We start from the raw sequence: 27,491 nt of genomic DNA on the forward strand, positions 1-27,491 counted from the left end.
CAAAGTTCGAAAGTTTATCTGATTTCCAAGCCGCCAGCTGCGCATGAGATCTTTGAAAAACACCAATGTTTTACGCATGATTTGTAAATTTTATTACCATGAAGATGACGCACCAAAAAATATACCGATTTATTTTGATTATAGTTGAAATAAATTATGTTAAAGAACTTCCTGTATGAACCTGTCTCTTATACACATCTAGATGTGTATAAGAGACAGATAGATTAGCTCCACGACTAAATAGTACCGCTGCTGACTGCAAGTAATGAAAGCTACAAAGAATATATACCACCCTAATGTTTGCTCTAAAATTTTGGTAGAATTCGGCAGTGTTATCACAAACACGTTCGAGCTTTCTTTACGTGCCGAAATTACATTTTTTTAGCAATAATTTGGAAAGCAATCGTGAAAATTCGTGCTTGAGTTTGATATGTGAATATCAGTCAGAACCCACTTCCTTTAAATCACTCTTTACAGAGCATCAACATATACCATATGGTACAAATATAAAAGTATTATTCGTGAGTAGATTGTCGAAATTGTAGTTTAATTTAGAAAAGTTCGTCAAAAACCAGTCGAATGCCAGCAGAGCTAATAATACATTATTACTAATTAGTCAGACGATTATTACTGTGCTGTGTTTTGGTTCCGGCTAGTAAAAATAAGCGTTAATAACAATAACATCAGTGAAACAAGAAAACAACTTCATTCCGGCTGTACCTAAGCTATAATACCCTTCACAGTCGCATTTCGTGACAAGTAAGCAGTTACGTGGATAGAAAAGGACTTTTTCGAAATTTCCAGAACAAAATATAAAAAACCAAAAAAATCTATTTATAAATTGAATTAAAAAAACATTGATAGACTTTTTGAGAGTGCTTGAACGCGATTAGGTTGTTTATCAATTTCGATTTTTTTACTGAACGATTTTCCGAAAGGGCTCTTACAATAACCGCAAAAACCTCCATAAAAAATGATAAGAGATCATAAAMTCTTTATTTTAATACTATTCATGCTTAACTCAATCTCATTCTGCAACATCAACAATCGTCTAGTAGCCAATGACAATTCGCTGTAACGGAACCTTCTTTCTTTGAAAATTTCTGAACGAATCAGTTAAGAATTTATGTGAGCCTCTTATTTTTAATTGCTTCCAATTATGTCCTCGCGCGTTGCTCATAACCACATGAAGTGAAAATTAGAAATTGTTGTTATATACATATCAATTTCAGTATGTAACTACATACATGTAAACGTGTATGTGCTTATGGAAAAATTTTCCATTAATCCTGAAGGTGAAAAGCTGGTAAATTTTCAACAGTGAAATACACTTATTGATAATAATCAAAGTGCGAAGGAAACCGAGGTGTGATGTAGCCGATTCATCTATTTCCTTTGAAAATTCACATTTATAGATACATATATAACMTTGTGACAAAAAAGTACTTGGAAATTGTAATTTAAATTCCTGAGATAAATGATGTTTAAAACATTTTGCTAAGTTGGTAGGACTGTCCTTAATTACTATGCCAAATATGAGCGCGAGCCATGAATTTTACACAATAATAACTCACCGTCGCTTCGAGCCACGATTGAGAGCGAATTTAAAGCCAATAACGCAATGAATACCGTCGATCAACTACCGAATTCACCAAATGGTGGGGATTACTTTAAGGCGACAAAATAAATATTGAAGYATAATGCAATATTTTGCGTTTTATTTACAATTTCCGGGTGCTTTTTTGTCGTAATGTATCTAAAAATRTGTGTGTGTGTTTATACTATAAGCGCATCAATTTTGCTTAATCAAAAGATATTTGGACCGTAAAAGCAATAAAAAAGCACTTGTTGCATGGTCTGCTTTGCCAAATATTGCATGCCACGCTCGTGTTGTTAGCCCAGCTACTCCATACGAATACATACATATGTACAYACTTTGGCACTAAGTCCACYATTTTACAACTATTCGATAGTTKTGCTTTTATTATTAACAATTCGTTGTAGTTGTTAAGGTTTGACTTCATGTACTGAGAAACTTTTTGCACGAAATACAGTGCTGCGCAAAAAATGTGCAAGTGAAATTGAAATTTATATTCATTGTTAGTGAAATACTTTTTGAACTACAAATTTTGCGAAGAAGCTATATTAAGTAATGCAAAGAAAATATTGAGCAGTCGAAAAAGTATTTTCGTATTTCTAATCAAACTTCAACATTTTTTTTATATTTATAATAATAAATAAATAAGCAAATATGTACCAATTTGGTCTCGAGCACGCTTAAAAAAATTTCGTTTTTTTTTTATTTAAAATATGGTTCAAGCGCCTGCTTAAATAAAAGTCATATGTTTATTGTGCTGCAGTTATTTCGCACAACACTGTATGGCTTAAGTACTTGTGTATTTGTATATGTATGCCATTATTATGACCATATTTGCGCAAACACTTGACAGCTCAGACTAATTTACTGTTTTCATATTTTTATTTTCATTTATTTTTTTGTMGCTGCACCTTTGTTTGTGCGCGATATCACGCAATTTGCTCTAGCCTCAACTATTTTTCTATAGTTTTCTGCGATTACCACATATTTTCACCACACTCATCTCTGTGCTTGTGTTGTTATTTTGTCATCTTTAGAATAGAAAAACATGTCCAACAAAGTTCGAAAGTTTATCTGATTTCCAAGCCGCCAGCTGCGCATGAGATCTTTGAAAAACACCAATGTTTTACGCATGATTTGTAAATTTTATTGCCACGAAGATGACGCACCAAAAAATATACCGATTTATTTTGATTATAGTTGAAATAAATTATGTTAAAGAACTTCCTGTATGAACCGAAATATGAACTTAACCGATCTTCGTTGACTTTTACATACATATGCATATATTTTTACACATCTATACTCAAATATTACCATTCGATTAATGATAACTGTTTTTCCCCCTCTGTGTTTGCAGAATTCCAATCTCCCCGCTAATGCCTCACCATTCCGTCGGGCCTGGGGTCAATCGTCCTTTCGCACGCCACGTACCGACAAACGCGCCCTCCAACAGCTGCAATTGCAGCAGCAATCCGGCCAGCATCAGCATCTCAGTCCACTAGTACGACGCTCCTCATCGATGACCGCATCCGACAATGACGTCTATATCAAGTCCATGCATCACACCGACTGCCATGATGAKCTCAARCAGACGCATAGCCAGCATCAGATAGCGACGTCGGCGGCAGTGGCAGCCGCTACGCTTACAACAACAAACRCCACTAGCAATAGTGGCAACAGCAAGGTTAGCAGTTGCATAAATCAGCTAAAGATACCACAGCTGAAGACCACGTTGGCACCAGCCGCAGATAACGGTGTTGGTGGTGTGACRGCTTGGGGTACAGCCTTTGAACGGCTGCTTGAAGACCCTGCTGGCATGCACACCTTCGCCGAGTTTTTGAAGAAGGAATTCTCCGCCGAGAATATATACTTTTGGACCGCTTGCGAGCGTTATCGTGCTCTAGAAAGCAGCGATGGGCGCGCTACACAAGCGATGGCCATCTTCTCAAAACATCTKGCTAATGGCGCTTCGGAGCCAGTGAATGTGGACTCCCAGGCGCGCAACCTCACACAAGAGAAGTTAGATAGCGCGGAGCCGGATATTTTYGCACCCGCACAGAAGCAAATCTTTAATCTAATGAAATTTGACAGCTATCAGCGTTTCATACGTTCCGATATGTATAAGAGTTGCGTAGAGGCGGAGGAGAAGCGSCAACCATTGCCGTATAAAGCGGAAGATTTGGATGAATTGCTGAGAACGCCCGCACATCAGCCAGTCACAGTGAGCAGCATCGTATCGAAGGTGAGCACATTTAAAGCTTCGTTGCCGCAAAAAATATATTATATTCTGCTTATTTATTTATTATTTACAGCTCAAGAAATCGGCTAGCAATGCGGAGGATCGTTGCCGCAAGAGCTTGCTACCATGGCACCGTAAAACGAGCAGCAGCAAAGCGCCACGTGACAACGCCGACGCGCCAGGTGAATGCAAAGCCACAACCAATAAGCTGGTGCCACTCTCCAGTCATTCGATGAAATTGGCAGCAGTACAGAACTCACAAAACGACATACACAGCTCCCGTTCTTCGCTCTCCTCATTCGATGGCTTGTCCGGTGCATCAATTTTACCCGGTACCTGTCGCGTCATTTTGAGTGATGCCTCCACGACAATGGTGCAAGCGCGCGCCAACGAAACAGTTGGTCAACTGGTCGAGCGTTTGTTGGAGAAACGTGGTCTGTGCTATCAATATTACGATGTAGTGGCGAAAGGTACTAMCAAATCGATTGATTTGCAAACTTCATCACAAACACTCGTGGGCAAGGATGTGCTAATTGAGCAACGCGTCGCCTTCAAAATGGATTTGCCCGACCGCAAGGTAATCTCTGTGAAAAGCAAGCCCAAGAAACAATTACAAGAGGTAGTGTGTCCCATACTGCATAAATACAACTATGACATAGAAGCAGTACAGGTGGTGATGCGCGAAACTCAGGAGCCAGTTGATCTATCGCTAACTGTAACACACGCGGATGGTCAGCGTTTGCAAGCGGTGTGGTTGAAGCCACCACCACTACTACCTGGCAATGACTATCAAAATGGCAATGGTTGCGCGGCCAAAGTAGCAAAGGCTTCAACATCGACGAAAAGTGTGTCCTTTCCGACCGCATTGAAGCAARYAAACGGTGGCGCCTTGCGCTCGACCAGTAGCAGTAGCATTCCAGTATCGCATTCGACACAAAGTGCCTTGGATGAGATCACCAACAAAGTATTTACCGAACTAATGCAAGTGAAAGTAGAAGCAGCCAGTGCGGAAAAAACGCAGCCGCTGACCACGCACAATGACAAAGTTAACGAACACGCTTCGCTTAAGGTGAGTTAGAAAACATAACCCGAAGTGAAGAGTTCACAATAATATAAATATTTTTTTGTTTAGTCTGACGACTGCGCTTCGGAGACTTCATCAATTTTCGAACGCATACGTCGTCGTGACAACAATATTCAAAGCCTCAAACTAAAGCTSAAGAAACGCTCCACGAGCAGTCAGCATTCGGAGGAAACCAACCAAARCAGCCACACAACAACTAGCAATGGTCATTTGGCTGCACCTACGGCAGTGAGCGCTGCATTGTTGGACATAAAGAAACCAATCATAGCTAAATTAAAAGCAGGTGTGAAACTACAAATGCCCGAGCGAGTAGCTGAAAATCAAGGTAAGTAAAAATCAAAAGTGAAGCAAAATTACTTTTTTAATTTTCAATAATTTTTTTTTTTAGATGAACTACTCGAAGGTCTGAAGCGCGCACAACTAGCACGCTTAGAAGATCAACGTGGAACTGAAATTAATTTCGAGCTGCCTGATTTTTTAAAGAATAAGGAGAATCTCAACGCCTCGAAGTTGCGTAAGGCGCGCGCTAATCTCAGCCCCATAAACAAACCACCCGCACACATTTCCGTTGCAGCTACAGAGGAACAACCCTCACAAACAGCACCACAACCATCACAGCAAGAACGTCCACAACCCGCACCACGTCTATCCATAACCAACAAACTAAAAGCCAACGCTACAGTGTCATCTGCGAAGCAGGAACAAGATGCGTCTGTACAACTCAACAGTGTTGAGGCTCGCCAAACCCARCYCACGACGCCGTTATCAGTGAATTCAACTACCACATCATTAGAATCTGAATACGCTGCATTAGTGGGAACTAACAGTTGCAAAGGTCCACCACCATTGCCGCCTAAGCCGAAAGTGTTGCCCATTAAGCCATCGAATTGGGGYGCTGCAACATGTATGTCCAACTCATCGACAGCTTCAACGCCCACAACACCTTCAACGAGTATACCAACATTACCCACACCTTTGCCTAAGAACTATACAACAGTGGGCTTGACCAATAGCGTTACAACCATTGCGGAAGACGTTCCATTGCTGTTACATGTTGCGAGCAAACATTTTGCAGGAAATGAAATCGCCCCACGTAAGACCCATTTAAGCATCGCCGCTGAGCAGCCTACATCGGCGCGATGTGCTTACCTAGAAGAGCCGAGTAGCAGCTTCGTTTGAGAAAGTGCGCAAAAAAAGAGTGAAAGCGAAAGTGATGTATTTATTATATAATGGCTTCCACACCCAATTCCATTCTCCCCTTTGGCCAATCCCTTTTCCACGTGTTTTTTAAGTGATAATAAAATAATAAATATTATAATTTTATATAGCGTATACAGTTACATATTATGTACAACATGCACACTTAATGTTTATTTATTTTGCATCTCTCATTTCCACTGATATTATTTTAATAATTAATTGTAAATAATCCAATTATCATATTTTAATTTATAAAATATATGCATATGTAGAATGTGTCTACTTATGAATGTAGAGGAACTTCAAAATTCAATATTTTAACAATTGTTGAAAACGGTATATAACGGATATTTCCCAGATTCTAATTAGACATTAAATATAAGGTAAAATTCATAAACAAAAATATTTTTGTAATAATAATTGAACAATGTAGCCTGCAAAAATACAAATAAAACCACAATTTGTAAAAAAAAAAAACAAAAAAACTAGTTTCATTTTACAATGCTTATTTTTTTTTTTGTTTTTGTAAAAATTTAAGCCGAAAGCAGCTGCTCGCATACACAATTACCTGAGATAATTATGAGATAATAAATTTCCTATGCAAAAGTCAGAGAACATGCAAAAAAAATATATACATATATATATAAAATATTGGCAGKGGCCTACAYTTAATTATAGCGCCTAAATATATGCCAGATAATCGTGTACGGTTGTGGTATGAACGTACTAACTAAACTTACACGCCTAARAGTATGCAATGAAATTTTAATAAATGTTGAGGACTTTGTTTCTTGACAAGTTATATTCAAATCATTGGATTCTTACTTTGTAAAATTACAAAGTATTTTTAATTAGTACATTATTTTAGTTCAGTAACAACTTTTATTGTATTTTTCGATAATCCAACATTTTGATTCTTAAACCTGCCAACAGATAGTACAATCAAATGGACGGACTTGCGGTCGTCGATTTAACCGCTTTGTTTTCGTTTACAGCCGACACTGGCGCGGCCGTTTCAATATTATCCAAATGCTCTTGATTTTGTTTTTCTGCACCTGCTTCCAATTTCTTATCACCTTCAGCAAGAAGTTCCACTGCCTCTTCGGGTTCTTCAATTACGCGATAGGTAATTGGTGCCGGTTCTTTTGCTGGCAACCAATCTGGTATGATTTTATCGTGTAAACGCCACTTGCCATACTCATTGGAGATATGCTTTTCAAAGACTACATATTCCAATACATCCTTAGCTAATATTTCGCTACCATGCATCAAACGACCAAAGCGATCGTAAATAGCCAGCATTTGCTGTGTATGAAAACGCACAGTAACTTGTGCGTATAAATTTTCTTTACTAACGATATCAGTAACACGAGCATGCACTAGACGTGGTGGTTCCAACGATTGTAAGAAACGCCAATGAATGGTCTTATCACGTACATTATGCATCATTTCTGGATAACAACGTTCGGTTACGAATTCACGTAACTGATGTTTATTTTTCGCTGCCATTTGATTATGCGCTGCTATATAAATATCCTGCGCTTCACTCGCGAAGTCATCAGTGTTGAATTCCTCTTCATATGAGCGTATTTTACGTACTGCCATAACACTTTTCGATTTCTTTTCGAGAAATTCAAGCTTTTGTTTGGCACCCACTGAAGAAATGAAGGACTTTTTGCCATCACCCTCTGGCGGTACGTAAGCTTCAAAAATACCGCCGGTGCAACTAATATGGAATGGCCGTTCGAGCCATGGACGAGGTGGTAGCACACCACGTTCCTTTAAACGGCTACGTATTTCTTCTTGCGTCAAATCACCAGGTTTCTCATGAAAATTAGGTAAGTCCAACTTAACAAATTTTTGTGCCCGTAGCTTTTTGAATTTCGGATTCCAGTGTTTTGTCTGCCTGTGACGCAATTGCTGAGACTGCATTTGCAATAATGCTTGCATTGCCGGAGGTTGTACAAGCTTTTATGAGAGAAACAAAATATAGGTATGTTTAAAATGGGGTTATGACACAATGTTTTTTTAAAAGACAGAAATTAGTGCACTTGTTTACCTGCAACATTTTAATACCACAACGAGCTGAGGCTGCGAGCTCCATTATATAGWTATTTCAAAGTTGGTATAATTAATTTAAAAGAACTTTTATTCAAGAAAATTAACTGCACAACACCAATTATATATGTACTTCACGTCCAATTCCAACTCACATTCGACTTTTGCACAAGACATCAGATGTCAAAATCAGCTGTAGGTTAGTGTTGTATATTTTGAAATTGTACTTGTAACGTACATGATTAGTTCGTACTCACTAATGAATTGATTTTAATATAATAAGAAATTAATAAAATGCCTACTTTTCTTTAATAAATACTTATATAAAGTTGAAATATAAGAAGAATTCGCTTATAAAACAAATTTAAAATYTAGTAACTATATCTACAGTGAATAATTAAAATTCGCAAGATGAAGCATCGGTGATTATTGATTTGTGCATTCACAATTTTCAGTTCAAGTACGCAGCAATAAAATTTGTGTGGCTCCAGAAAAATGTAAAATATTGTAAATTGTTATAAATAAATTAATAAAAACTATTGTGAAAAGATAGAGAAAACCCCACTCTTATTTGTCGAGATAAAATTCATCACGGAAACATGGATTTCCCACAGCAATTGGAAGGTAAAGAACAAAGGCTGCAACTTTAAAAGTGAATATCGACTTGAATGAAATGAAAAAGTGGGTGGGCTAGAGGCAGCGGGTGGGTCCAAGCACATAATAGCAACAGTAATTCTTGTTGGCTCCTGTAATGGAATACGTAAATCTTATATCGAAAAGAAKGGGTACACAATCCCAAATAACAGATCATTTGTTATTGTTTGTGTGTTACTCGCTGCCGGTGTGGTGCAAGTTGATATTGATTTTTGCGAAGAGTGCAATTGTAACCAAAATAAATTCACTTTTTTTTAATTCGTAATAATGCTATTTATGTTTTTCTTTTATTTAAGATCATGTTACAATAATTGGCTCGAATTGGATATATTTTCAAAACCTTCAATAAAAATATTCATCCTATTAAACCCGCAAATAAATTGGATATACATACAAAAGTGTATACATTTTTCCTCTACATTATTCTTTTAAACTGCATATAGAAATTTTAKTGGAGCGACCACCGTCCTCTTTTGATGTTATAATGGAATCGCCGTTGTGTGCTGCCGGTGATCTGGATCGAAAGGGGCTACCAAGTAAATCTGTCAGCAAATACGACAATTCTTCGACGCTTGACAAAATGAACTCGAGCATGAATAGTACATTGGATGACACAACGCCAAGTGATTCTGGAGTGCAGCTGCTTGATTCTGAATCAAGCGAATTCATGGTTGAATCGATTACCTCACAAACTGGTTTCGAATTTGAAGAAATAAAATCAGGCAATGTACAAGAACATAGCGCTAATCGTGAACAAGYTGCTGTGGTTGCAACTCCAATGCCAGCAGTTAAAGAACGTCATTTCGTTAGCGCAGTATTTGAGGAAATTGTAGCTGGCTTTGACACAAACTTCAATGTTACAACAACCGACACAACGAACGATTCAGAAGCGAATGTTCCCATTGAAGATGCAATGACTACAAGCACCTGTTCCACCTTTGATACTACCGAAAATATTGTATACCGGCGTAAAGCGCGCAAGACGCCCATTACACCTAAAGCACCCAAAAAACGAGTATCCTTTCATGAAGATATACTYAAAAATACTCGCACCGACAATATACATATTGAACATGGCTTCATTACATATAAGTCTGGCCGTAAAGCGCTACAACATATAGGAGTATCAGGACGTTACTCTTGGTGTTCGGAAGGAGATGCGGGTGCGGCAGGTGGCGCAGCTGCACAATCAGAACTGTGTGCACATGCGCATGAAAATGAAGCGGATCAAAATAGATGCGAGCAAAGGCGTCGATGTGTGGTTTATCGTAACGCATGTTCRGATGTACTAGATTATGGCAACTCGGATGTATATGATATGGAAGAGCAAAAAGCATTACAATATGATAATTCTGGTGTTTTTGAATATATGCCAAAAGTACGTGATGGTGCTGCTGACGGTGCTGGTGTAGGTAATGGTGCTGAGGGTCAACAGGTGTTGTATCGRTGCTCTTGTTCTAGCTCGAATTCCAGTTTGGACTCGGACGAAAATGATAAAAACTCGAATAGACAACAATATGGGCAAGCGAAGAGCAGTTCATGCGACTGTATTGGCATGAGTAACGCGAACAATAATATAATTGGTGAGTCATTAATTTGATTAAGATGATTTGCTTTACTAATAGTTGAACGGAAACTACATAAATACATATATAATATAACAGTCGCACATGGTAAAAGCCAATTGGAGACAATTTATGTTTCATTTTAAAACTAGAAAGTAAAAATAAAACTTTCCCATAAATATTTTATTCCAACGGGGAATTAAATGTTATGGGTTCTGTAAAATTGATTATTTATCTTATATGTAGAATTTGTTTTTTGTAAAATATCATTGTACACAACTAATTGATTTAAAACTTTCATCCACCTTCAGGTGATAACTGTTACTTCTCTGAACCGAACATTGATAACTTAAATGAAAATAATCCAAAAAAATCGGTGTGGAACAAAGAGAAAAAACCAAAATCAAGTTGCTTAAAGAAACCCAAATGGAACACCAATATCATCTACGAACAAGATCTGAGTACACGCGTCAAAAAATTTAACGTGCACGATATGAATCAATTAATCGACAACAGTAGCAAAATGATTATTGGTTCACTAAAAAGTATATTCACAATGCCGCTTCCAGAGCGCGGTGTACCCGAAGGTTCTGAAGATCTCCAGTCAGTTGTCGAATGCGTACCAGAATTGGAACAAGCCACCCCGGAGCATAAAGCGAAACCATTAGCTGAATCATTCTTTGCACCGCCTTCTCCACCACTTAAGCAAAAACCTTTTCTAAGTAAAAGTCTTGATGGCTCTAAAAAGTCGCAGGGCGTGAAGAAATTCGTACACAATGTCGACGAGCAATTACGTCGTAAGAATGACGAAGAGATATACGCCCCGACACGTCAAAGTAGCGCAGAAAAATCAGCTACTACGGAGCCAACCGGTCGAGTGTTGCAGAGGCAGGAAGAAATCGATTCAGACCAACGCCCCGATCTAGAGTATACCTACACACAAAAMCAACTCGTTGATAAACCTACAGATCTTGACGCAACTAAGCAGCTGCCGGCGGCTGCCGAGCAACCGTCACAATTTCGCAACAAATTTATTGTTAATTGTGAGAGCACAGTTTTCGAGCACACAGGTGTGTCATATTGTTACGACACAAATGAAATGCTCGAGCTTGATTTGGACACAGCTAGTAATACSCCTGGAAGTATTGCATCGAGCTTGTTACTTGAAAGTGAAACGCCCATTGCACAACCAGAGCCAGATCATTTGCGTAGTGCTTTCAGCGCTGCGCCCATTGCAAAAACATTTTCGAACTTCTTTCGCAGTTTTAATAAAGATTCAAACGCAACATCTACTGCTAAGAAGTCTTCAGCTTCAGCGACTAAAAATGTTACTAACGTTGTGGAAGATACACACAGAGCAGGCGCTGATAATAATTGTTGTAAGTACAGATTTTTTGTTATTCCAATTTGAAGCATTTTCCTACATATCGTAGAAAATACRAATTGATCGTCATACTTTTTTCTAGCACCTAATATTCAAAACAATTCATGCAAAGATGTCACCGAACTAAAACAACCCCCTAAACATCCATTGCCAAACACGATCTCATCCTCTACAATATCCGAGTTGACCAATTCTAGTGCATGCTCATTACCGCACACCCAATCGAAAGCAACCACCTGTCCTGCATTCAAYGTCGGCAGCGTAGGTAATAACARCAACAATAGTTTGGCTATAGGGCAAGACTTGCGCGGCAACGTGGAAAAACAACAGCGTCACTTACCCTCGCCACTGAAAAAACGTTCAAGTGGCGGAAATCTGGCCACACAACCGCAACGCTATGGCACAAGTCTTGGCAGCAGTGGAAATATGACGCTTTGTCACCCCGAAGCAGCATTGCTCAGTCCGGATATCTTCAATTTGGGCAGCACTCCGGTCCTGGCAAACAGCACGCCTCATGGCAGTGGTGGAGGCAGTGCTGGTGGTTACATAGGCGTACACGGTAGTTGTGGACGCGATTCGAAAAGCACCATACTCAGCGAGGAATTTGATGATATTATAACCATAACAACGGATACGGATAAAAATGAGAGTGACATTGTCATCGTCGATTATCCAAGTGAGATGAGTGAAAGGCAAATGATGAGCGACTATGCGAACCTCTTAAAGCCACCACAACCAAACAATGCGAAAACATCGTTAATTAATCGCTTCTTACGTAATGTTACACAGAAAAAGATACTSGAATCTTCGATACGCAAGAATAATTTCTTTGCCGACAAACTACGCAGTGAGCAGAAACTATTCTCTGGCAATTTATATGTACCAGGTGTAAAGCCAAAGAATTATGAACTAATTGACGATTTGAATGCGGAGATAGCGATGGAGATCGAAATGTCGGGCGCTAATTCGCCACGGCACGAATTAGCACAAATCGATAACTTACCGGACGATGTGGCGCGCTTTGAGCTTGGTATAGGCGAAATATCTATTGATATATTTAATGGAAACTATTTACATATACTAAGAGATCCTGCAGAGCAGCTTATGAAAGTGAGTTGGCACTAAAAGGAGTCCTTCAAACATTTAAACGCTTCTCAACAAATATTCAAATAAATAAAACGTAAATAACTAATATATTTTTTTAAATAATACGCAGGTCTTTAAATTATACACCGGTTATAGTCGTGAAGGCTATATGACTCCGGTTTTGGTTTTCCTTACCGATCGCACATTGTACGTAACGGATTTGGTGCGTAATCGTTTATGTTCGAAATTCGTGCTCGCCTATGTCGACCTGGATGTGATATTAGTAAGTTCGAAATTTGCAATAGCCAATGCGACATCACTTAAACTTTACCACACTTCCAGATGGGTCCTTTTGGCAATACGGTGTTACTCAGCAATAGCGCACGCGATATGCAACAAGTATTATTGGCTGGTGGCCCATATCCCGCTGATGGTTTGGTAGCAAATTTGGAGATGTGCGCGCGTCGTAGTGGCTCTTCGCTACCTGCTGTCGGACAATTGTCGTTTGCTCATCTCGCACCACTACAAGCATTTGTACGCGAGAATTCATCGGTAGGTGCTAAAGACACTTGGATGTACTATGCGGTGGTGAATGTGCCAGCTGGCGTCCTAGGTAATGAGCAAGAGCCCTTGGGGCCGCACGTTAAAGGTTTTCTTATGCATCGACGCATCAAAGAACACCAGGCGAGTAATAGCGCCAGGCATATCTGGAATCCCGGTTATTTCTTATTGAAGTAAGTTACAGCATTGTCTCTAGTCTACCTCTTTTTTAAATGTGATTTTCATTGATTTATTAGGGCTGGTGTTTTATACATGTTCAATGACTCAACACAGAAAATACCAAGCTGGGCTGTGGCACTCGCTGAATGTCAAGGTGCGCGTCGCTCACTMAAAGCGGGAAGACCACACTGTTTCGAGATAATTTTGAAAGGCCAACTATTGCAGTTAGCTGCTCCGGATGAGTATGTTGCCTCGGAATGGTTGCAAGCGCTGCTGCAAACTGCAAGTGGCGTAAGTAAAATTTTTGTCTTTAAACTCAAAGTGTTAATATGCTAATACTAAACAATTTGTTTTTGTAGCTGTTCGAAATGCAAGAGAAGCATAAAACTCTTGGTTGCACGCTAGTTGTGACACAACACCATTTGATAACTTTGCGTGAAGATTTTTCAGCGCCYTTAAAGCAAATTAAGCCGGATATAGAAAATACTCAAAATGTACCAAGTTCTGGCAGGGATTTTATAGCTCGCGTCAATGATGAATGCAGTCTAACAGCAGGCGAAACAGGCAGCCTGGTAAGGAAATTTGAGTATTACTCTCATATTAAGTAGCCTACAGAGTTACACTCAAGATCAAAATTGACCCGGACTGATCACTTTTGAAATATGAAGATCAAAATTCACACGAACATTATAAAAAAAAGTTTTAACAATTTTGGGAAAAAGTCAATTCAGTTTGCACGTCCAGTTTATATGGGCCTGTCCGGGTACTATTAGATCTTGAGCGTTTTTCTTATATAAAGTCCAAGTTGTATTTGAAGAAAAAAATTAGTTATATATTTTAGTCATAATTAATATGTTAAACTTAATAAAGTTTTACTTTACTTTATATTTCTCATAGCTAAGCTCAGCAATGAGTACACCAACCCGTTTTGCACCAAGATCTTGCTCATCGGTGAATTCAACACCCACTAAACTTTCCCAATTATCACATTCTACAACTACATGCGGTGACCATACCACACATTCAACTTCTACAAACGCCACCACCACGAACGCAACATCATTAGCCACAACAACTAATTATTCACGACAAATACCGACCGAATGTGCTAAGCAAAMGGAAACTCGTTACTCCAATATGTATAGTGTGTACGGGAAGGATTCTGGTCTAGAGATACTCACCTGTGCGGATATAAAAGAAATGACGGGCATTAAAATACCATCGCATAACGATACATGGTGGTGTGTGCTGGAGTTCTCTTGCCARGAAGTGCGCGACAGCACCGATGATTTGGTGATCTTCTTTGCGAGCAGCTCGGAAATGCAACGTTTCTTACGACTGCTCGAGCAGTTGTGGCAGGCAAAGCATGTGAGTGTAATGAAAACAAAAAGTCTTTCAAAAACGTATAAATTATTTAATATGGTTTTAGAATGATTTATTTCCAATAACGGTGTTGGACGAGGATGATTTAATAGCTGAGCAATGCACAACGCTTTACATGGATATAAATCGTGCGTGGGAACCGCTACTCTCCGCAGCTATGGGCTATCCTTTGTGAGAGCTTTAAAACAAAATGATCGTTATAAGTTTCGAGCAGACAATCTGCAATGTGGAGACGAACAAATAGAGCAGTATTTTTTTTTCAAATTTGCAGCTGAATGAGGTTAAAAGGTGTCAGTAAATAATTATTAAGCATTATAAAAGCTTTCGTACTCTCAAAACTTAACTCAAACTTAATAACTATATGAACTACATATTTGCATGCATACAAAAACAAACACATAATCACACAAGCGAAACGGACAAGTRAAGATAGTTAAGAAAAGAATGAGTTTAGAAGTGGATTAATATGAAATTGTGATGAATTAACAAGTGAAAATTTTAAAATAATGTGCTAACCGCTTTTGCATATGCTGCTATTTATTTCAAAGTGCTAACTTATGATATTTTCTTCGTTTTATTGAAATATTTATCCGCACTCATTTAGCTATTAGGAAACTATTAAAGCAGTTTGCTTAGAATGTACTGGATACACAAGAAATATGCMACTTTTTTGATATTATCTCTTCAATCTGCGCTAAATGCGCATATCAAAAAAATGCGCTTGCATGCAATTTTTCACAGGCATATAATTTAATTTATTTTTATTTTTTTTTTTTTTGTGCGCAATGCTTAAAGAAGTTGCAATGCATAATTTATTTATTTTTTCAAGTCTGCCTTAGAACTTTTTCTTGTAAGCGCATATTTTTACGCTCCTTTTAATTATATAATTTTTCTTTTATTATCCTTATGGTTTTCCCCATTAAAAGTTATCTGTAGTACGCAAATGTGTTATCAAAGACATACATACATCTAGTGTCGTATTGTCAAAGCGAAACTATATCATTTCATGCAACATCGCCATTAAAATTAAGTTTATGCTATAGTAAATCGTGATATATTCATTTAAGCATACGTATTTATTTTTTGTTACAATATTTACACCAAAAGTGTGTTAATTTTTTTATTAATTTATGGATAATCAAAAAATGTAATTTTTATGTAAGATGAAATGCGAAACTGTTGAATACAATATTTTTGAATTTCGAATTTTCTATACATATATAAAATGTGTAATGTAAAAAAAAATATGAATGTAATTTTTTTTTATTTAATAAGTTAGGCATAAAATTGCAGTTGATGTGTTTTCACATAATTTAATGCTTGCATATTGTGATTTTTTCCAATATATATTGTAAGTGCTTTTTTTTTTTGTTTTACTTGCTTAAGCAAATTTTTTAATTGGTATATTTTTCACAACTGTGTGTATGAGCGTGCTGGAGCGTATAAAATGCACTTGTAGAAAACGGCACAAAAAATATTAGCGAAATAATTAATTCTCAAATGGCAATTTTTATTGCGAACAAATATTGTAGTATAATGTATTTTTTTATTTTATTCTTCGAAGGTTGCTTGAAAACTTACAAAGTATATAAGACATGCATACATACATAAATGATACATGAATACTCGTACTCACAATATAATAATATATATTTATGTATAATATAGCAATAGTAGAGAAGAAAAAAAGAAATTGGGTTATTGGGAATGCAAAGCTCTTGTAATAATATAATATTACTCATGTGGCGGGTATTCTTGGATTGCACGTAATTTCACGCGGCATAATTATATATACACGTGTATATATAAATATGCATATTTCAATATGTATAATGCATAAGTTATATAAGCTCTAAATTAAACAAAAATCTATGCAATACAAGAATTGTATTATTATACAGATATACAAAATACATGTCTTGTCAAATGTTATAAGTTTTCATACTTCTTATATAATCGTAAAAAAACATATTCATACTATACTATACTCCGAAATGTTCTTACTAATTTCCTTTTTTTAATTAATTATTTAACATATTTTGTCTTTARAATTTATTTTTATTGCCTTATTAAATTTTTTGTATTTAATTGACGGATTTTCTCGCTTTTTTGATTTTTCTAAATTAAATGCGTACTTTTTTCGAATTCCTAGCTTAAATTCTGCTTCAAGCAAACTGTGTTGCCTTCCGTTGAAAAATGAAATTTAAGTATAAGACAAAATTACTGTTACGCATTTCCACTTGCTCCTTTAAAAAAATTATAATTTTTGTATTTTTTGGCTTTCGCAATGCCCAAAATATTATTTTGGATTTTTGCATAAAATTAAGTCAAACCCAATCGTGATTTACGGTATAACAAATTAAATTTGATTGCACCCATCCTCTTATATAAAATAAAAAATCCTGAGCTTTCTGCATATTTATTATAAAGCTATATTAATTTTTTRTTAATAATTTATTTACCAAATGTAGGGCTGGCGACAGCTCTGTCTAAAAATTAATTGCTCTCAATATGATTACAAACGATGTAGAAAATTAAAATCAGTGCTGCAACTCATACTATGAAAACCAATAAGGAAAATGTTGCGAAAACCAAATGTATCAAATAAAATATGGTTAATACCAAAGAGTATCAATTGATTGTGTCTTTCATTTCATATAAAAAATTGAGGAAATATATACAACCTCAGAAAATTCTGTCGCCACGACAACAACAACAACACCCTTTTCCACGACAGTCGGGTCTAAGTAACTGCAATGGACCCGGATATTTATTTTTTTATGTAAGCAAGGACTATCAGCTCGGCACCATACCCCGAAATTACTTCAGGAATGTTTACTGTAGCTACAACAAAAAAAAAATAATAATAAATAACTCGAAGGGGTGACGTTTTTTTTCAAGAAATCGATTTTTTTATATTATTCTCTTACGGGTTGCAAAAAAATTGAATTTTTTTTTTATTGTTTATTAAATTCTACAAGACCTCTAGAATGTAGTCCTCAAGTTTTCAAGTTGATCCGAGTAATAGTTTTGGCGATACAGATTTGARAACGTGTGTGCTCGTGGCTAGCTAGGCTAAGTCCGTCTTTAAACGCGTTTTTCTTTGAAGTAAGTTTACAAGATTTCTCGAGAACTACTCCCCGATATTTATGAAATTTTAAGATAAGTTTTTTTAAAAATGTCTGAAAATGTGTTCCTTCTTCCAATGTTTGTAAGTTAAAGTTTTAAGTAAAACACGTATTTTTTCACTTTAGATGAACCTGTAAGGAGTTATCCTGCTAACGCGGATCTTTTTTACATGACCCCTCGGAAATGGCGTCGCGATGGCCGAGTTAAATTTTTTTTTTCCAAAAATTTCAGAAATTTCAGAATTTCTTTGTTAAGAGTCAATATATGTATGTAACAATAAAAACTCTAATACAATATTTAATGTCTAATATGAGAAAAAAAAATTTTAAAATGCTGTTTTTTTCCCCAAGGAAACCCATGTAACTCCTCAATGTACATATATCAATATCAAATTTTAACACGAGGTTCTTGAATATATTATTTTAGTAATTAATAGAAGATTATTTCATCGATAAATATTTTTTTATAAAAATTTAAAGTCGAAACTTAGGTCAAAATCATTTTTTTTTTTTTTTTTTTTTTTTTTTTTTTTTTTTTTTTTTTTTTTTTTTTTTTTTTTTTTCTTTTATTTTTTTTTTTTTTGAGAAACCGCCATTTTATATTGCTTATTCCTTCCATTAATTACTAGATTTAACATTACTTTAACGGAAAGTGAACAGTTAGACTACTCTAATGCAGTACTTTAAAACGCTGAAGTACTCTCGAAAATCGTAAAATTTTAATTTTAATATGAAATTGTTTTGGTGGAAAACTTTGCTAGCTAAAAGCTTAATTTTCAATATCTGAACCATTTTATCTCTGCACATGTGCGCAATCGCCTATCYTAACAACCATTTGAGAAAGACAACGCTTGACGGAAAACAACAACCTGCTCGCCAAACATAACATGTAAACAACCACCACCCAAAACGAAGTCACATAAAGGCGCAAGTCGAAAGTAAAGAGCGAGAGCGAGAGACGCGTTTCCAAGAAATTGCCATTGCCACTACAAAGCGCCATGAACATGGCGTCAACTGCCATTCAACGCTCGACGACAACAATTTGAAGACGTAACGGTACAATTGGCGGATGTAACAGCAACCGGATATGTGGTTATTGCTATTGATGTGATTTATAATGTGTTTTTGATAAGTCAGCGKGTCTGCAGGCATGACAAAATGCTTTTAATTTAAAATAATTCACAAAAAAATTGCCATTAGTAAGTTTAATATTACAGTGCAGGTGTGCAAAATAACAAATAAAACGGAAAAGAAACAAGAACTCAGTATACATACATATGTATATACTAAGAGTAGTGTGTATATTACTATATGCACAATAAATTCATATTTCACGTGTGTGTATACGTGTGTGCACTTGTCTCCATGACTGTGTGCTGAAAAGTGAAAAGCTACCCTCGGGGCAAGAAATCCATAAACACAAGGATACTATGGCGCCTCCACACACATACGATGGGGTCACGCGCACATTTACTACTGCACATGTGTATGTAGTCACAAACAACTACAAAAACACCAACGAGTACGGAGTTTAACTTTCAAAGTGAAAAATGTGTAAAATGGAAAGACAAAAACAATAACTACCAATACTATTATATACCGTTAGAATTTACTACATCCMAAACGAGAACTGTAGTCATTTTCAATGGCAATTATATACTCACGCACTCACATACGCGCTGTCTCTCGCTCTCTCTGCATCCTGCTGCAATTTTTGTTACTGCTCTCTAGCGAATTCATTGCCGAGTACAAATGCGAATTGAAATGGTTTTAATTCCATAAAAACTTTCGGGTTTAAAGATTAGACTACTATTTATTAAACAATTTAATTATTTTAAATCTTGATTGACTTCAAAGTATATGGAAATTAAAATTATTAGTTCAAAATACGGATATGTACTTGTGTGAGCAATGTGCATAGCTTCACTCAGTGAAATAAAACAGTATAAATACCCATTGTCAACACGCCTCAAAGAAATAAAATCGTTCGGAAGTCGGTACATACGACGATCTACCCATAAATATCGTAAATACTACATCTTGGAGATGGCTATTAAAAATATTTATCTGCCAAAGCCACTATTTTTATCTAAGTGAAACATACTCATCAAATATCCTCAGTCGATCATTCGTATAACAATATCTTCAGACCTGAAACGTTTAAAATCAACGATAGTTTAACAACGATAGTCAACCCGAAAGTAGAACTTAAGTGGTTAAAATTGTTGTTCTCATGTAGAAAACTAAATATTTTATTAGAATTGTTTTTGTTACAAACATACATTATTAAAGAAGAAATTCTAAATTTTTGGAAAAAAATATTTTAAACTCGGATAATTCCAGGATCATCTAAAAAATACGTGTTTTAGTTAAACATTTTTACAAAAAAAATTAAAATTTCAGTGAAAATTTCGCGACATTTTTTTCAAATTGTTGTAATCGAAAAAAATCCTTTATCCGAGCCTTTAAGAATTGTATTTCTGTAGTGRAGATATATAACGAAAACAACATCTCTATCCACTTCCTAGCAACACTTTGGCATTCAGAGTAAGAGTGGACGTAACAAATTTGTTTTGCTCGTTTCTCCATCACACTAAATCGCTCAAACTTTCACCACTCTAATAGCAAGCAGAGGAATTTCAGTAAAAGAATTGTTGCCCATTGCTCTCCCCACATAACAGCTATTTGACACAGTCTCTCAATGTACTCATTCTATCAYCGAGTAACACTCAATCATACTCACTCTTTAACTCACCACCAATTCAAGTGAGTGAGTGAGTAAGTGTGCGAGTAAAGCTCACTGGGTTACTCGGCGCAAGCACTAAGAGCATTCATTATACGTACCTGCAGCCCTATAAATATATGGAGACATACATACATATAGCACACTTACACATGCATATTCACTAAATCATATGACTTAGAAGAGTATCCGCACTATGCTCGTAATAATAGAAGTACACATAATAGGTGCGAGGCACCCCAACCCCCTAAATATATACACACACAACACGAGCAATTACACACACAAATATGATTGTTTGTATGGGAGTCTCACCCCAGTGTAATTACGATTTCGCGAAGYATGAGTAAGCGCACCCTTTCCCATTCCACAAAATGCTGGCATGTCACTGCCGCATAGCAGCAGCAGCAACACACAGCGTAGCAAGTGAAAAGTGAAACATTTCCCGTTAGTCTTGCACATACATACGTACCGACGTTATCATGTAGATTGCGCCTCACATGCGATTTCCACCCCCGAAATGGAAAACAGAAAAATAACAACAGCAAAAGACATCAATAAAAGCAACAACAGTGCATAGAAACAACGACATTYGGTAAGGGAAGTAAAAGCAAGCAGCAGAATAGCGACGCCACCTGAAGTTTTARACCAAAAATGTATACCATTTACAACAAATTCTCTATTGTTCCTTTATGGATTCAAAAAGTTACTGCAGTCGGCTCGAGACTAATCTGACAGTAAAATGAACATAGGGTTCGTAGACCAAGTGTACCGGTACGGTTGGGAACATTTTTTCTTAATGAGCTTTAACTTTTATTGCATAATATCTGTCAAACAAATTCAAAAACCTTCAGTATATAGTAAGTACTCGTATGTCAATATACTCATTTTATTCCGTTCTTTTTGGGAAACTAAATTTTTATATGAGGACCCGGCTACGCTTGGAATATCCAATTGGCGCCACGTAGCGAAAAGAAGAAACGACTGGCGCGCTGTTGTTAACTCGGCTATAATCGCGTAAGCGGTGCCTACTCCAATTAAGAAAAAGAAGAAATTTTTATATGTTCATTTTAAGCAATTCCGAAGTGGGTTTGAAAATTGGGTGAATTTGAGAGTTATGTAGCGAAATGAATATGAAACTATGTTCTTACCAAATAAACAGATTTTGACTTGATTTGATAGTAAATACTTTATAATGTAATACAAGGACTTATTCCCGATGACCTTGTGGTCGAAGAAATTTGAAAAAAGTTATAGATTATAGTTATAGTTATAAATGGGTAGCAACTTGGGCRAATGCCATTTCTAGCTACTTTGATGGGTCACGTCAAAGATCTGTAAGCTAACTAATGAGTTTATGTAACTTCAAATTTGTAAACTAAGCACCTTTTAAGGGTTACCTCTTAGTCATTCCAGAAACATTTAGAACATTTTAAACAATATCAATGTAAAATAAAATCTGTTTGTCTTTTGATTATTTAGCGTCCAAGTAAGCTTTGCTTTATCGCTCGCATATACATACATATGTATGTATGTTTTTGGTSTCATGCTGTTATAAGACTTATTCGTTTAATTACTTTCACTTTAGCAACGCCGAACCATGGGCATAATAAATTAGTGAAGGCATAGCAAATCAAGCACACTCTATACCCCACCATTCACACTGTCTATCCCGCATCACACGATGTTTCTACCCCTGCGCCGATATCGCAGAAAAAGCTTTAGAAACAGGAAAACAACAAACCATTGTCGTCTACTGGGTGGTAGTTGAAAAGACCCCATAGGAACGATTATACTACAATAAGCGAGTATAGTTTGGCATCAGGTTAAAAAACAGCTTWCAATTCGGACAAGAAAAAATAATACTAAAGAATCACAGCTTTTTTAAAACTTAGCATTTCTGTGACGAATATTGTCCATTAAGATCTATACACTTTTGCATGCGTTTCAACAAATTGTCGAAGTACTTTTGCCACTTTGATTGAGGTATCTCCAAAACATGCGTTTTGAGCGCATCAACCGCCTTTTCAGATAGTGGAAAACGTTGAGCTCTTAATTTATTTTTTTCGAACGTGGATTAAAAATAAGACATTCGGTGTCAAGTCAAGACTATATGAAGGATGAGAGCTCACATTGTCTTCAGAGCCTCAAATCATACAATACATGCTTTTTAGCACTATTTTTTGGTTCCATTTGGTCGGGTTGAAGTACACCTTTTCCACCTTGATCGGTTTCGGGGCCAATTTAAAACATCTCCTTACTGTTAGTCCAAAACCCGACCGCAGTGCGAGTCCACACTAAATTGAATTTTTCAATTCTACTTGCCTTAAGGTTTAAATCACCGCCAACACGTATCTCCCCAAAGGGCAAAGCCCCATGAGCAGATTGGAACGAACTCCAAGGGCTAACTGCTTCCCGTAGGACCAGACTTAAGACCCCATTCCAGACTTGTAGCTTTTGCTACTACCTATCAAACTCAATKACTGGTGACATTTGTCGCTTGAACTCCAAATGTCTTTTCATTAGAAAGAATCTCGTTCAAAATCTTTAATATCAGTTCAAGCTGGTTATTAAAGCACTACTTCTTACAAGACTGTGTTAAAATTTTAAGTTAAGCCACATAGTGCATATTGGATTTTTGTCGCCTCTTACAGGCAGCTTACAGGCATATCTTACCGTCACACTCGGATTTTCTGATCTTATTTAAAACAAGAAAAAACGTTAACTTCGGCTGCACCGAACCTAATCTACCCTTCACAGTTGCATTTCTTTTAGTAACTATGTGTTCAGTTTGTATGGAAGCTATATGCTATAGTAATCCGATCTGACAATTTTTTTCGGAGATTATATAATACCTTAAGCAGTAATCCATGTCAAATTTCGTGAAGATACCACGTCAAATGCGAAAGTTTTCCATACAAGCCCCTGATTCCGATCATTCGGTTTGTATGGCAGCTATATGTTATAGTGGTCCGCTATCGGCAGTTCCGACAAATGAGCAGCTTCTTGAAGAGAAAATGACGTTTGCAAAATTTCAAAACGATATCTTAAAAACTGAGAGACTAGTTCGTATATATACAGACAGACGGATACATACATTTATGTATATATACTTTATTGTGTCTCCGACGCTTCCTTCTGGGTGATACAAACTTCGTGACAAACTTAATATACCCTGTTCAGGGTATAAAAGGTCATGTACTCCTTTTCCTGCAGGCATACCAAGCTCACATACACACATGCTTGCATACATTTAATAACATACACACATACAAATGCATCGYTATCGATATTCCCACCCCCAAGGTGACAACACTACTCGCCAGTTTTTATTGCTATTGTACATATTGTTTTTGTTGACTTCACGATGCTTGCTATTGTATTCCGTCAGCTAGCAGTTTACTGCTTACGATAGCTTTTACTTAGTTGTCTCGATTTGTGCTACATCCATGTTTGGTCGCTAGTCTCCGTTAGTCCTTCTGCTTTTACTTCTTTTGCGTCGTGTAATACAGCAATAAATGGCGTTCGTTGTATTAGTTTGGAGCCGATTTCTTTGGCTAGCGACAAACATACATTGTGTATAGAGAGAAAGAGTCTCATAGTCAAAACCAGAGCCACTGGCAATTTAGTGTCAACTTCTCAGTTGCCAATTTCACAACAGCACCGCGCGGCATTCACAGAAATTGAAAGTTAAAAATATAATTTCTTTCCGCACAAACTACAAACTGCAGAGACACACAAAACTGCTTTTGTTGTTGTTTTGTTTATTTTTTCTTTTCTTCACGACTACAAGAACAGCGCCACCCACCAACCCCCAGGCGTACGTAAGATTGCATAGACAAGTAAGTGTGTACTTGCATAATTGCATAGACGGGGGTGGAGAATAGAAGTGCTGCAGTAATACAGCAAACATCTCACCCTTAARCGGCAGCGGAGACACCTCAGCAGGTTCAGCTGACTCACACTGTGCTCTTGGTAGACGGGCGTGCGTTGCGGCCACAGACGGACGCATAGTGGACGCGCATTAACTATTCTGAGTTGTCAGCAAGACACACACACACACACACAATCATACATTTACAAAAAATATACAAATTTATACACATWCACACTCATATATGTATATTAAATATTGTATGTGTACATAACTACATATGTAAATATGTCTTACGTTGCATATGTGCTTATACATATGTGACAGAGTTACATACATATTAGAGATGTGCATGTGAGTTTATGTCTGTATGGTGTCTTCAGTCGCGGCCCATTTTAGCCGCTTAAGCAGTAGTGTTAGTGTTGCTGTGATTAAATCATCGCCGCCAAACTGTGCGCTCGCGAAAAACGAAAGTTGAAGCACTTCAATATGCCTCTAGCATAAGCAGCGGTAGGAACAGTAGAGGCGCGACAACAGCAGCAAAGCCTAGCCAAATAGCCAACTTGTCGCTGACATCCGCACCGCTGTCAGGCAGTTATACTTGGTTTGGTGTGTGAATTGACAGCAGAATGTTGATGTGCAGTGAAGGTTGTGTGTAAATTGCCTGATTTTTTTCTTCTCTTCGAACGCAGTGTGAAGTGAGCAATAAACGAACATTTTCTAAGCTATAAAAAGAATATTATTATCTTATTGATAATAGAAACAAATAAAACAAAATTTAATCATAATAAAAATTTATTATAAAACTCAAGTTATAACAAAATGTGCAAAATTGTATAATTACAGTACAGAAGAAATGCAAAAAGTGAAAAGTGAAAGCCAAAACGGATAAGCAATAATTTACGCAACCCACCAAACGAGCTTGCCAGCGCCAATCGTTTTCCTTTTTTTTTTTTTATTTTCAAATAGTTATAACTCTTTATAAATAAAGTAGTGAACGCTTTTAACCTTTTTCGTCGCTAACACAAACTCACCGTWAACGTGTCATGATGAATTTCTCCGCGTTCGGTGGTCCCTTCTCCGGCATACATCAGTTTGCGGCCAAATTTGGACACGACACACAAGGTCCACCCGGCGCCTTTGCCACGCCCACCGGTATCAATGGCAATGCAACGGGGGGAGTCGCCGACAATCATGTGCAACGCTATCAGACCAACGGCAATCATTTCAATCAAAATATACCAAATGGTGAGTAGTGTAACTAGTAAGAAATGACATATGTACATACATAAGTATGTTTATTGTACAATGTACATATACATATGTACGTCACCTTAAATGCAAAATAACGTAACATCAGTTTTCATAAGTTTACAGGCGAGGCAAAAAACTTTATAATAGAAACCACTCATATTGGAACAGCAATTGAGTTTTGGTTATAAAAATGGTTATATATTGGTTAAATAATGGGTATATATGGGTTATATTTTGGTTATACATATCTGACCGTTGAAGCTGAAAATTTTATGTTACATACATATATGTAATATGATGTTTGCATCGTTGGYAATAAAAAACTCAATTTCGATCGATTTGTTGATACGTTGTTTTGCATTTTAGATGACGCTATGTACATTAAAATTATTTAAAAAAAAACACCCAACATACATGCCAAATAATGATTGCGCAGTGCGCGCTGAAGTGAGCAAAACTAATGTGAGCTGTGAGCTGGCTATTTTAATATTGATTATTTTCTTTTTATTTTCACTAACACTCATAAAGCGCAACATTCACCCCACCATGCGCTACAAAGTACTTTTGGCCGCACGCTTATAAATTATGCTTTTGTTGTGCGCGCATACACGCTTTACGTGTTTTTGACTCATTACCTAGCCACCTAGCCACCCCAAGCCACTTTGCTGCACATACTGGAAAAAAGCACACGCGCGCACACACTTACAGAAACAAAATACGCACAACGCGACGCCAATGTACTGATACATTTACTTACATATATTATATAATATATACACACATGTATATATGTCAGCACGTACATATATTGCCGTAGTTAAAGTATTTTTAAAAGCAATATAAAAAAAAATCAACTAACTTGCAACGTAAGCGCAACCCCAGCTCAGACGTTGCAAAGTGGAGTTATAAGGCGGTAAAGGCACAGAAGTCAATCGGTTAGGTGCACAGCKTTCTAGGGTTCCATTGCAGCACCAGTACTACAACCCGCTCCATAAATTGCGCTTTGCAGGCAGCACAATTTGGCGCGGCAGCTGTAAAGTCAGCACCAGCTCCAGCTACACAGGCGGCACGGCCATTGCACTGCACTCATCAGCGCCAGCAGCGCCGCATTTACTACCATCCCCCATGCTGTTGTGAACTATGCTTGTGTACAGGGTTGGTTGACGGCAAAGCGCTTTGGCGGCGACGCTTTTGAAATTGCATTGCATACAAATTGGCGCGGTTTGCCTCGCTTGTGCGAGCTCAGAGTTTCACACTGTGTTGTGTGTGAGTATTGCGTGCGCCCCCTTACTGCAGCCGTCACTGCTTTAAAAGCCCTCGCTTTTGCCTGACTACAATTTGCCACCCCTGCATGCAGGTTATTGCCATCTGTTTGCCCATGCCGCGACATTGATTTTCATACAACTTACAACTTTATGTATTCGCGTATGCATATACATATTTACATATATCTTGTATATGTAGAAATGTGCATACATAAAATCAGTGTTTGTTAGCTGCTAAAGTTGCTTTCATTCTG

The 27,491-nt window shown here is 37.1% G+C and overlaps 4 protein-coding genes across 8 annotated transcripts in view; 3 read left to right on the top strand and 1 right to left on the bottom strand.

The window, feature by feature from the left end:
• LOC108967458 (regulator of G-protein signaling loco) overlaps positions 1-6,575 on the top strand; it is a 52,157-nt gene extending 45,582 nt beyond the window's left edge. For all 3 annotated transcript variants that reach the window (XM_018930878.1, XM_018930879.1, XM_018930880.1), the window contains 4 exons: positions 2,958-3,842; positions 3,913-4,908; positions 4,972-5,248; positions 5,312-6,575. In XM_018930878.1, coding sequence (XP_018786423.1) covers positions 2,958-3,842; positions 3,913-4,908; positions 4,972-5,248; positions 5,312-6,102 — 2,949 coding nt within the window. In that variant the 3' untranslated portion in view covers positions 6,103-6,575. The remainder of the gene's footprint in view (positions 1-2,957; positions 3,843-3,912; positions 4,909-4,971; positions 5,249-5,311) is intronic.
• A 323-nt stretch (positions 6,576-6,898) lies between these two features.
• Positions 6,899-8,350, bottom strand: LOC108967460 (probable 39S ribosomal protein L45, mitochondrial). The gene is made up of 2 exons (XM_018930881.1): positions 8,183-8,350; positions 6,899-8,091 (listed from the first exon to the last, which is right to left on the bottom strand). The coding sequence occupies exons 1-2, from the start codon at positions 8,225-8,227 to the stop codon at positions 7,066-7,068; spliced, it is 1,071 nt and encodes a 356-aa protein (XP_018786426.1). The 5' UTR covers positions 8,228-8,350; the 3' UTR covers positions 6,899-7,065.
• Positions 8,351-8,663: 313 nt separating this feature from the next.
• LOC108967488 lies at positions 8,664-16,097 on the top strand. 2 transcript variants are annotated; one of them, XM_018930943.1, is made up of 10 exons: positions 8,664-8,805; positions 9,132-10,418; positions 10,712-11,779; positions 11,867-12,894; positions 13,001-13,153; positions 13,213-13,604; positions 13,668-13,881; positions 13,950-14,162; positions 14,488-14,958; positions 15,020-16,097. In XM_018930943.1, the coding sequence occupies exons 2-10, from the start codon at positions 9,320-9,322 to the stop codon at positions 15,146-15,148; spliced, it is 4,767 nt and encodes a 1,588-aa protein (XP_018786488.1). In that variant the 5' UTR covers positions 8,664-8,805; positions 9,132-9,319; the 3' UTR covers positions 15,149-16,097. The 2 variants fall into 2 exon arrangements, with proteins under 2 accessions (XP_018786488.1, XP_018786487.1); XM_018930942.1 differs by having other exon boundaries at positions 9,279-10,418.
• A 3,046-nt stretch (positions 16,098-19,143) lies between these two features.
• The window catches only part of LOC108967453 (transcription factor Sp3), a 26,152-nt gene continuing 17,804 nt past the window's right edge, over positions 19,144-27,491 (top strand). Inside the window, exons 1-2 of one of the 2 annotated variants that reach the window (XM_018930870.1) lie at positions 19,144-19,300; positions 25,565-25,966. In XM_018930870.1, coding sequence (XP_018786415.1) covers positions 25,765-25,966 — 202 coding nt within the window. In that variant the 5' untranslated portion in view covers positions 19,144-19,300; positions 25,565-25,764. Of the gene's footprint in view, positions 19,301-25,525; positions 25,967-27,491 lie in introns of those variants that run through there. The other variant, XM_018930869.1, reaches the window with a different exon arrangement.

This window comes from Bactrocera latifrons, unplaced genomic scaffold, assembly GCF_001853355.1.
Source record: "Bactrocera latifrons isolate USDA-ARS-PBARC rearing strain unplaced genomic scaffold, ASM185335v1 scaffold_189, whole genome shotgun sequence".
In the NCBI taxonomy this organism is placed as follows: Eukaryota; Metazoa; Arthropoda; class Insecta; order Diptera; family Tephritidae; genus Bactrocera; species Bactrocera latifrons.